The sequence below is a fragment of the Panthera leo genome, chromosome B3 (genome assembly GCF_018350215.1).
Source record: "Panthera leo isolate Ple1 chromosome B3, P.leo_Ple1_pat1.1, whole genome shotgun sequence".
NCBI lineage: Eukaryota > Metazoa > Chordata > Mammalia > Carnivora > Felidae > Panthera > Panthera leo.
The window spans coordinates 55,443,566-55,456,080 of NC_056684.1; the positions used below are offsets into that span (position 1 = coordinate 55,443,566).

The 12,515-nt window shown below is 36.5% G+C and overlaps 1 protein-coding gene across 3 annotated transcripts in view; it reads right to left on the reverse strand.

Annotated features, from left to right (window-relative positions):
- SLC12A1 (solute carrier family 12 member 1) overlaps positions 1-12,070 on the reverse strand; it is a 94,890-nt gene extending 82,820 nt beyond the window's left edge. For all 3 annotated transcript variants that reach the window (XM_042942119.1, XM_042942118.1, XM_042942120.1), the window contains exon 1: positions 11,651-12,070. In XM_042942119.1, the coding sequence (XP_042798053.1) occupies positions 11,651-12,070 (420 nt within the window). The remainder of the gene's footprint in view (positions 1-11,650) is intronic.
- Positions 12,071-12,515: the final 445 nt, after the last annotated feature.

Below are 12,515 nucleotides of genomic sequence, written 5' to 3' on the forward strand. Positions count from 1 at the left end.
CAGGAAGAAAAGGGTTAAAGTTCTAAAAATATTTAAAGGCACTGTTTGGCTACAAGGATGCTATTCCTGTAGAGGAAGTTTCTTTCAGATTCGATATGCCTTTGCCTGAGAATTGCTGGATGTGCTGGTAGCATTGTACAAAGGGTAAGAAATCTTATGACTGACTACTAGAAAGGTAAGCTGAGTACAAATAAGAAGTAAGTAGTATAAAAAATGTCAAAAGCTTATTTAGTGTTTTTTTGTGTGTGATCCAATTTTGAAAAATAGCTTCCTTGTCAGTAAGGATAGTCTCTGAATTCTACTGGGGAAAGAAATAGCCCTGTTTCTCTCAAGTGAAAAACACTCTAACTTCTCTTTTAGATATGACCTTGAATAATTTCAGATACACCCACTTAATTTAGCCTATCTGGCACCTACTTGATTCTAATGGATAGACTATATACCCCAGTGAGTTCCCGAAAAGCAATCTTTTCCAGTAAGGGGTTGAAACCATTGGGGGAGTCTCTTAGATTCAGCATTTAACTACCATTATTAAAGAACAACTTTGGGGGCACCTGCGTGGCTCAGTCGGTTAAGCGTCTGACTTCGGCTCAGGTTATGTACTCACAGTTCGTGAGTTCAAGCCCCACGTCGGGCTCTGTGCTGACAGCTCAGAGCCTGGAGCCTGCTTCCCATTCTGTGTCTCCCTCTCTCTCTGCCCCTTCCCTGCTCATGCTGTGTCTCTCTCTGTCTCAAAAATAAATAAACATTAAAAAAAAAAAAGAACAACTTTGTTCTATTTAAGTGGCCTACATTAGTTTAAGGCTGGGATGATGTGTCCCCCTATTACTAACTGAGATGTCTCAGACAAGGACAATTTTTTTCCCCTCTAAAATGAGACTGGCATGAAATAAATACTCAGTGTTTACTATAAGGACTTTATTTGAGGGCAATCAAAGTTTTTGTCCTTGCCATGTTTAAGAGTTATTGCTTCTTTGGGCTTTGGTGTATCTTTAGCATACCCACTATAATCTGACTCTAATTTGGGCTGTTTACTCCAAAAGACTTTGACTTCTTGTCTTCTTGTTCTTCCATGTTCTTCTACTTCTCTATGTCAATAAGAATTTCTTCCGAGTTTGTTCTCCCACAAATTTTTTTTCATGATACTAGTGGACATTTGGGTAACCGATGCAATGCAATGTGGTAAGTCACTGTATATTAACTAGAGGATGTGGGTTACTTCTCCGAGATGCCAACAAAGACCCTACCATACAGCAGGTCATCAATAAACATTACTGAATCCATAAAGTAGGCTTGGAGGCCACCTGATCTCTACCACTTAAGAGAAGATGACCTCATTTCTTATCCATTCCTGCCTCCTATTTCCTTTCTCTTCCATCCCTACTGAGGATTTCATTTTTCATTGTTTTCTCTGTGTAACCCACATTAAAGAAGGGAGAAGAAGAGAATGAATCTCAAGTCAGATCATCTTACTATTTTCCAACAGCATTGCAGGGGAGGGGTAAAACTGAATCACAAAGGAAGCTGAAATTAATAGTTAAAATTTAGTTTTGAATTACCCGAGGAATATCTTAATCTTAAGCATCCTCTGTCCCTACTTGTACAGATAATTGAAATCTGACATCATATATTCATATTAAAGTAAAATATGGATAAACAAAGTCTACAGAAATTGAGGCTGAACTAGCAGGGCAGAAACTGGTTATCTATACCAGCTAGAAATGCAAGTCACGGATGTAATTCAAAAATTTCCAGTAGCTCATTTTAAAAATAAAAGGAAATTAGTGAAATAACTTGGGTTCAGATTTGAACCCTTAAATTTTAAAAATATACCTAACTTTTGTACAATATCATATTTCTAATCTTTGCAATGTAATATTCATTAGCTATGGTGGCAACCCACCTTGTAGGAGGAACCTGAATCATGGACTGCTTTAATATGTTTTACGTAATGGATCTATATCAAATATTATCATTTCAACATATAATCAATGTAAAAACAGTGATGAGACATTTTAATTCTTATTTTTTTAACACTATGTCTTTGAAGTCTGGTGTGCAGTTTACAGTGATACAACATCTCAATTTGTACTAGCACGTTTCAAGTGCTCAATAGCCACGTGTGGCTGGGGCTATTATATTGGAGCACACATGTCTATACATTGCAGTCAATTACAGATGGATGGAACATTTGAGGTTTTTCTCCAGGCAGTTAAAAATCCTATTTTTTCTCTGAACGGATTCTACACTCATAAGGCAGCTGCGTGGTTCAAATGTAACTTTAACTTTCCGTAACTAGAAAATCAATGAAAGCAGAGAATTGAGGAATGTGATAAAATGCCCAGGAATGTTGAAGAGATTATTTGGTTAAGAAATTCATTTATTTGATTTGATTTGAGAAAAACTTTTAAAATTGACAATATTCTAGTTAATGAAGATCTCACAGCCAGACCATCAGCAGCTACTCATTCAGGGAAAAGGCAATTTCCTTTTCCTCGGTTAATTGGGGATCCCATGAGACAGAGCCTTAGTCACTTGCTTTTTAAAGGCAGTCTTGGGAATAAAACCTATGTTTTCTGATAAATCCTGTATTTGAGGGTTTGGTCCAGGAAATTGCTTTGCTCCCAGCTGAACTCCAGTGGTAACTGTGACCCTTACATCTGGATTAATGAGAATACCAATGACTGTAAAAAACATCTTAAAAAATTGGCGAAAGGATGAATAAGATATTTAAAATTTCCCCTTATATGGACATTTCTATCTGATGGATGCCCTTCTGGGCACAGTTTAATGGTTCTTCAATTTATCACTAGGACATACACTATGAAGCAAAAGGAATATTCTATGAGGGCTTGTCAGGGAAATCATCATATATGAAAGTTAGTAGGGAAATAATTTTCTAAAGCTATTCAAAAATAGAGTCAATGTAGGGTGTTCAACTATTTCTCAGGTGAATGTGTTCAATCTGCTAGAGTTTCCACGTTTTCAATATATTTATGCCATAGAAAGGAAAAAAACCTTTAAATGTATATTTCTTGCCCTGACTATAAAGCCCTGATAATACATTTATAAGTACAGAATCTATTTCCATTGCTTACTCGCTTACAGGAGCTTAAAACTCACTGCACCATATAAACTAGGAGGCTTGGAATCTAGTTTCAGCTATGCAATTAATTCAGGGTGTGTCCCCCAGCAAGTCACTTAACCTTTCCTGGATAGTGCCAAGGAGGATAAATCCAATGAATTTTCTGAAAATCTTACTTTGAAGTAATTTACTCGAAGGCAAAATCATTTTTCTATGTTTGTCATCTTCCTCTTCTAACATGGCAAAGCAAAACTTGGTTTCACTCTTAATAAATGCCTCCTTTGTGAGCCTATACAGCAATTACAAAGTCAACTTATCATCAAAGTACTGAAAAGACTTTTAGTTGAGGGTTATGGGCACTTAATGGCTGTGAGCTATAACCAGTGGCTGACAGACTCCTGGCTGGTGCATATTCTTGGGACCAAAGTCTCAAAGAATAGAAGTTTTATGATTGTTCCCTGAAACCAGTTTTTTCCCTCATACTTTGAATTAATTTGTTTGTTCATACTCCATCACCATAAATGATGACCCACCGCCTTTCGTAAATGCATTTTAAACTGCATAGCTTTAGGGAATGATTATTAATTTACCAAAAGTTTTACCTGTGCATTAAGTATTCAGAGAAGGTAAAATAAAGTTCATTAGGAAGAGGAAAGAAAGAAAGAAAGAAAGAAAGAAAGAAAGAAAGAAAGAAAGAAAGATACTTCTCCTCTCCAGTATTGATAAACTAGTAAAGCTTCAATCACATGCAGTTTAAGGGGTAAATTCCTAATGGGTTTTGCTAGATGATAAAAGATTATTTTATTTAATATAAAATGCGTGATTTTTTCAGACCCCAGAAAAATTACAAATGCATTTCTAGCTATCATCAAAGAAGAAAAAAATAAGTGTATTTATTCTTTAAATTCTAACTAGAGGGGCACCTGGGGGGCTCAGTTAGTTAAGCGTCCAACTTTGTCTCAGATCATGATCTCATGGTTTGTGAGTTCGAGCCCTTCATCCAGCTCACTACTGTCAGCATACAGCTGTCCTTAGATCCTCTGTCTCCCTCTCTCTCTCTGCCCCTTTCTGGCTTGTGAGCATGCTTTCTCTCTCTCTCTCTCTTTCTCTCTCTCTCTCTCAAAAATAAGTAAACATTTTAAAAATTATTAAATAAATTATAACTAGATAATATTTGCCACTATACATGTTTTTAGGTTTTCAGTCTCAGGATGGTAGAAATTTTAGCCCATCCTAGAGAAACAACTCCATAAATATTTAGGACTATATGATCCCCTCCCAGTTGTTTTAAACTTTCTTTTATTATTGAAATATTTAAATATATGCCATAGTAGGGAGAATAAATAGATCTCATGTGCCTACCACTGAACTTCAACAGTTATGAACATATGGCCAGTACTATTCCACTTAAACCTCTCACACCCCTGCCACTGGATTATTTTAAAACCAATCCCAGCAAGGATCAGAGAATTTTTAGGGTTCATTTCAGCATGAAAAACACGATTTTTTTTTTCAATTTTTTTTTAATGTATATTTTTGAGAGAGAGACAGTGTGTGAATGCAGGCCAGAGAGAGAGAGGGAGACACAGAATGTGAAGCAGGCTCCAGGCTCTGAGCTGTCAGCACAGAGCCCACCTTGGGGCTCAAACTCACAAACAGCAAGATCGTGACCTGAGCCGAAGTCAGACGCTTAACTGACTGAGCCACCTAAGCACCCCGAAAAACACAATTCGAATCACATTCCTATATTTTACTAATCAATGTTATTATGTTTGTACATTACAAGCCCTTTGTGATAAATGGGAATATTTTAAATTATGAAAGTGAGAGGTTTCTTGTTTTAAAAGTTGCTATAAACCATGCCTGTAAATCACTACTAATGGTCAAAATTTATTATAGTATTTTTACTGTACCTGAAAACATATAGCTCACACAAAAATTAACTTATATTTTTGATAACTTAGGCCTAAAGGTAGCTATGTGTGTAATAAGCAGTGTAAGAAAGTAAAATCAAGGGGTGCCTGGGTGGCTCAGTCAGTTGAGTGCCCAACTCTTGATTGGGGCTCAGGTCATGATCCCAGGGTCATGGTATAAAGCCCGGTGTTGAGCTCCGTGCTGAGCATGAGCCTGCTTAGGATTCTCTCTCTCCCTCTTCCCCTCTCCCCCATCACACTCTTGTTCTCTCTCTCAAGAAAAAATTTAAAAAAAAAAACAAGAAAATCAAAAGATTCTTAATATTTTCCACATATACACGGGAACTGTTAGTCTATTCACCACCTATCACTGAACTAAAAACTAAAACTTCTGATAAGTATTAAAATGAGTCTTTAGTTGCAGATTTTCACTCCAGCAAATATTTTAGGGGTGACCACTAATCCTCCTTCAAGGCACTTATTGCCTCAATTTTTATGTCTACTTAATTGGGCTTGGTGAGGGGCACCTGGGTGGCTCAGTCGGTTAGGCGGCTGACTTTGGCTCAGGTCATGATCTTGCGGTCCGTGAGTTCTAGCCCCTCATCGGGCTCTGTGCTGACAGCTTGGAGCCTGGAGCCTGCTTCATATTCTGTGTCTCCCTCTCTCTGACCCTCCCCTGTTTATGCTCTGTCTCTCCCTGTCTCAAAAATAAATAAACGTTAAAAAAAATTTTTTTTTGAAAAAAAGGAAAAAAAATTGGGCTTGGTGATATTTCTAATTTGGGATAGCCCCAAGTTGAATGCTAAAGTTCCAAATTTGAACTTTAAAACATTTTAGAAAATACTATTTCCCAGAGAATGCATTTGTAAACCTTTGTTTGTCTATTTAAAGAAGATAAACATTTATACATTGGTTTATGTACTTTAATGTTTGTTAACCTGATTACATGTCCTTTATTTCTACCCTTAACAAAGTCATTTGACATGTAAAATAAATCCTGGAAAGTAGAGATCAAATCTCTTTAACTCACTTTATACAGCATCTTGTATATAAAAGGCTAATAAATGCTTTTGATGATGACAACGAAAATGATTGAGACCTACAATTAATTCTGTAGGAGAAAGAGAGAGAAAAAAAAAATTCTGTAGGAGAAAGCAACATGATCTTTTGGCACAGTCCCCAAAACAAGAAAGGAATTGAATCTCCTGTTCTGCCCATCAGGGCTGAGATGCAATTTCTTCTTTGTGGCTGAGTTCCACTTCCTTCTGTAGCTGTCAAAATGAACTGAGGCAAAGTGAAATGGGAGAGTAGGCTGAGGATGGAAAGTAGCAATAAAGAGCATGGACTCTGGGGGCACCTCGGTGACTCAGTGGGTTAAGCACCCAATCTCAGCTCTGGTCATGATCTTGAGGTTTGTGAGTTTGAGCCCCATGTCAGGTCTCTGCTGTCAGTGTGGAGCCTGCTTCAGATCCTCTGTCCTCTCTGCCCCTCTCCTGCCTGTGCTCTCTCTCTCTCTCAAAAATAACAAACATCAAAAAATAAATAAATAAATAAATAAATAAATAAATAAATAAATAAAAAGAGCATGGACTCTGGAGTCATGCAGACATGGGTTCAATTTATTAGACACATGACTTTTGTTTCTTGACCTTGGAAGTTTTTTGACTTAGGTTTTTGTTTTCTCTTATAAAAGATCCATAGGATTTTACAAAAACTTTAGAATCTATAAAATAGCAATAATAATAGTACCTACCTTGAAGGTGTGTTGTAAAAATTGAATGAGAATTTGCCAAGTGTGAGCACCTTGTTTGATAACAAAAAATTCTCGGGGCCCCTGGGTGGCTCAGTCGGTTGGGTGTCCGACTTTGGCTCAGGTCATGATCTCACAGTTTGTGGGTTTGAGCTCCCGCGTCTGTGCTGACAGCTCGGAACCTGGAGCTGCTTTGAATTCTCTGTATCTCCCTCTCTCTCTCTGCCCCTCCCCTGCTCACACCCTGTCTCTCTCTCTCTCTCTCTCTCAAAAATAAATAAACATTAAAAAAAATTCTCCATAAAAAGTTTGCTTTTGCATGAGTGTATGTAATCCTTTCTATTCACAAATTACTTTTCCTAATGCTTTTTATTCACAGATTACTTTTTGTTGCTAACAGCCTAATGACCCAAGTGTGAAGTCGTTCCATTGTTTTTGTTTTGAAATATTCTCTAAATGGTTGGTTTCCTTAAAAATAATATTGCTATCTTAATTTTTGTGGTATTTTATTCTTTGTATAGACAGTTTATTTCAGAACACTGACTTTGAATTTTTTTTTTAACGTTTATTTATTTTTGGGACAGAGAGAGACAGAGCATGAACAGGGGAGGGGCAGAGAGAGAGGGAGACACAGAATCGGAAGCAGGCTCCAGGCTCTGAGCCATCAGCCCAGAGCCCGACGCGGGGCTCGAACTCAAGGACTGCGAGATCGTGACCTGAGCTGAAGTCGGATGCTTAACCGACTGAGCCACCCAGGCGCCCCTCAGAACACTGACTTTGATAGAAAGGCTATATATTTTCCTGATTCTTATATTTTTCTGAAATGCTAACAATGGTGGTTAGTAAGACTGAAAAGGAGTTCCATTTTGGTTAGCCCTGTAGTTAGGAATTGTGCATATAAAGGTGGCCACAGATTTGCAACAATGTGGATGGAACAAGAGTGTATTATGCTAAGTGAAATAAGTCAGTCAGAGAAAGACAAATGTCATATAATTTCACTCATGTGGAATTTAAGAAATAAATGAACATGGGGAAGGGAAAGAAAAAGAAAATAAGATAAAAACAGAGAGGGAGTCAAACCATAAGAGACTTTAAATATGGAGAACAAATTGAGGGTTGCTGGAGTGGAGGTGGGTGGGGGGATTGGCTAAATGGATGATGGGTATTAAGGAAGGCACTTGTGGGGATGAGCACTGGGTATTGCATGTAAGTGATGAATCACCGAATTCTACTCCTGAAGCCAATACTATATGTTAACTAACAACACTATATGTTAACTAACTTGAATTTAAATTTAAAAAAAAGTAGAAATGAAAGATAAAACCATGATCACTTAATAAAGTAGTTTAGTAATCAAAAAAAAAAAAAAAAAAGGTGGCCACAGGATTATGCTGGACAGTAAAAGTACAATTATTTTTACAAACTAAAAATACTGGATTAATCTTTACCAGATATCTAATAATCATTATATTTTTTATATGGAAAGAACTCCAATGTGCATTGTTTAGTGAAAACAGTAGAATGCACGACAATGTGTAAAATGTTTCAATATGTGTTTGAAAAAAATACAGATGGAATATTAGATGAGATAGAGATACTTATATATGTATGTTTGTATAGGCATAGAAAATTTCTGGGAGGATTTATAAGAAACTGACAGTAATGATTGTCTTGGAGAGAAAAACTGAAGATCTATATTAGATAAGAAACATTTCAGTATATACTTTTCAGTACTTCTTAAATATTTTATTAGTGTATATTTTACTTTTTGAGTAAAAATCAGTGAATACAAAAATTGCCATCATCATTATCAACAATGATTTGTTCAGTTTCTACCCATTGTAGAAGGCAACATGCTAGACTTTATATGCATGTAAACTAGTATTCACAAACATCCTACAGTATCAGTTGAAGTTATGTAGCTTATATAATATTGCAGAGAAGGTAAAGGATGGAGCCATTTTTTCCTGCTTTTAACTAGGGTTTTTTGGAAATCTATAATTCATAGCCATCTGTATAGGCATTTAGCTCTTTACTACAGAGAAAATAAATGGATTTTTTCGACTATGGTCTCAAATCATTGGGATTACAAATTTTGTCAATATGTATCATTCCTAGAGTTTCAGTGAAGGTAGAGACTTAAAATAACGTCTTTCAAACCTATTTTTTTATTTCAACTATTACAACAACCTTGACATATAATTTTTTTTCTGACTTGGAAGTTATAGCCAGGATTCTGCAAAAAATCCAACTGGTTTCTGTCTAAATATGTTGTCACTTAATGTAAATATACAATTCTTTTATGGCTTTTTAAAGCATTATACTCGGGTACAAAAAAAATATATCACCAAACTTGTACTATGTCAATTGCTTTCCACTTTTAAATTGTTTGAGTAAATATTATCATTTATAATTTTTTGCATACAAAATTGGTAATGTGTCTGAGTATTATTATGTAATATTTGTTCTATTGATCATTTCTAGTTGTGATTTGGGGAACTACCATAAAAATGTCAAGGGCCACAAGGAGGTAACAGCATAGCTCATTACACTATAGGTCTTCATCTTTCATGGGAGGGAGGGTAAGCAGGAGGAAAAAGAATCAAATTCACTAACAAAGAAGAAAGGGATGAATTGACGAAGTCTCAGATTGTTCATGTCTGGTATCAAAGGATAGCACAGAGGTAGATCATATGGAGAGGTGGACTGGGCCCTACAAGTTTAGAGACACTAGTATATAGATTCATGGTTGTATTAGAATTCTGCTCCCAATTTGGCTATGTGGGTACTTCTGTGGGATTTAATGATGAAGTGTCTTGATAACTGAGGGTCAAATTCATAAAAAGAGTAACTTATTACTATACTCATTCAGAATGATTATTCAGGGCATTGAGCCTGAACCTAATTTTTAAACTATTTAATTTGCTATTTCTTTGTATCTGAGAAAAAAGAGCTTTACATCAAAGTTAAGTCTTTGTGTCATTTTCAAAAAAATATGATATCCCAAACAGCTATGAAAACTCAAATGCAGGTATTGCATTTCAACTACGTTTGTTCAGATTGGCTTTTGAACAACCAACCATTCCCGGAGAGTTTTTCTCCCCTTATGTAAAGATTTACATAAGCTGTGGCTTTAGGAATTGTAAATAAGCTATGTTTCTCTCTCTAGAACATTAGTCCAAAGAACAATGTGAGTTTACTCCATTTCCTTATTAATGGAAATAGACTTTTATTTTGTTTTCTTGCAAACTGGGGGACAAATATGAGAATATTTAAATTTTGATGATGCTAATTTTACAAAGGATGAGCTTTAAGACTTATGTGGAATGAGGTGGAGTATGGTGGGAGAAATTTCAGATCTTTTTAAAGAGAACTTTGGCTCATTTTACTTCTTCAGAATAAATTGAAATCCCTTTATAATGCCCTAAGTTTCTTTTTCTGTGCTTTTTGAAAACTCCTTGTGCCCTCTTCTCGCAACCAACTTTTCCCTCTTTTCCTTCTCCCCCTTCTCTCTTCTTTCCACTCTCCCACACAAAGCAAAGTGATACCTGGGTCTGATCTCTGGAGCTTCAAATCAACCCCCTTCTCAAAATTTTAATGGGGGCCGCCATTTTTTTCTGACATTGTCACATTGCTAACTTCTTTTGATCAAAGCACCGAATATCCTAGATAAAGGCTAAATCTTCTATCTGTAAAGAAACCAGCCATTCAGCAGACTGTTGCAAATATAGTACATGGGACAAGTAAAGCCTGGCGAGGAGAAAGGATAAGGGTACAGCGTTCAGAGCATGGGCTCCGCTCAGGAAGTCACTCAGCCTCTGGTGGTAGGATGCAGAGTCAGGGACCCCGAGCAGCCAAGGAGAATATATTTTAGAGATGGGTTTCCTTGTGGAAAGAAGAATGAACAGAAACTAAAGGGAAAACTTCACCCTTATTAGCATCTTCCGTGAGAGCAATATTCCTAGACTCCCTAATGTGGGTAACCATTTGATAAAATTAATGTTGAATGAATGGATATGAAAGGAATTGTTCCAATCAATTTTTTTTTACCTCAAAACCTGGGCAAAAGTAAACTACATTTGGATATGTGACAGCTAATTATTCTTTTTAGCAAGTAATTACATCCATAAAGAATGATATTCATTCCAAAATGTGTTCCAGAAGAGCAGGAAGATAAAGTGCATCAATATATTTTAGAGCAAGTTATAGAAGAAGAAATCTATGAAGTTTATCAATGATTTGCTACATGATTAGAAAAAAATGCTACCTCCTGCTTCTAGCAGATTTGGGAACCCATTATTGATTTTCATTAAATAATGAAAAGCTTAGCCATTTCTGTACTTAAATTTAATTCAGTTACTTTTATATGCTTAAGAGCATTCAGGAGCCTCAGGCAAAGTTTTGAAGAGGAAGGGATAAAATGCTGAATCTTATAAATCTTGGGTTTCTCTTTAAAGAATATAAAATACCCATGTGCTCTAAAGGCTGACACCACAGTATTAACTACAGTAAGCTCCAGTGATGATTTTTCGTTTTTTTGTTTTTTTTTTCCCCTCTTACAACTGTTGCAGAGGCATTCATACTAAGGTGAAATTAGCTTAGTATCTGGTTTGGAATGTTTAACAAAGTGTGCACTGAGTACACTATAAGTTTAAAGAAAATATAATGCACTGCCTCACTTTCAGAGCTAATTCTTTAATTCTCGGTGCTCAGTAAATATTTGTGAAACACTCTGTGTATTGTCTAGTTATTGGGAACGAGGGACAGCTGTGTAAGGAAGGAGGGTGGTTTGGAATAGACTTCTCCACAAGACACTCTGACATTCATAGCATGATTAAAGAGCAGGAGATCACCTGAAGGAATAAAGGGAGGGAGGATACTTGCCTGTGCCCTGAAGCTTACCTTTGCAAGTTGCTCGTGAATCTCAAGCAGGCTGGGTCGGTTGACCTTGGGCCCACTGATGCTACCAGTATTGCGATAGTACTCAATCTTGGGAACAGCATCCACGGTGTTGTGGCCAAAGGTTTGTAGGTAGTATGTGTTTGTGTGAGAATCATAAGCATGAAAACTGGCATCTGTTTTAGCGGTTTCTCCATTTTGGAGGAAATTGTCATAGCACTCCTGATTTCCAGGCCTAAAGCTGATTCTGAATCTGTTCTGGGTTTCTTCTCCAAAAGAGGTTTCCTCATAATGTGGAGGATCGGTGTTATTATCCACAGCCGCGCTGCTCTCGTGGCTCTCATTTATGACATTAACTTGAAAGCGATTGCTATTACTGGGCGCTGAATCCAGAAATACATTGGAAGAGTTGTTCAGTGACATCTTCCAAAATGGATTTTTTTTTTTTTTTTGGACTAAGCTGTCTACTTTATGGTTGTTAAAAAAAAAAAAATCTATGTATTTCCTCCTCAAAATAAACTTTAATGTGTTTACATTAGGGAGCTCCTGGCCTTTGTTCTAGAAGGACTCAATAAATAGTTTCCTGATGTATTGTTTCTCTCCTATACATCCTTTGAATGTTCTTCAAAGCTGCCATTGAAAAAGAAAATTAAACTTGTTTCAAGTAATATAAATACATTTAAGTAGGCATAGGGGTATGAGGGCAGAGTTTTCTGTTACAAAAGATATAATATCTTAAATTCATTCCATTAAAAATTACCTGTCCGGGAACTCTAGTCACCTGAGCAATTAAATCCCATAATAAATAACTAGGGACCTGCTTCAGCGAACAGAATTTTCAGTGGAGTCATTAAAATATTATCTATGT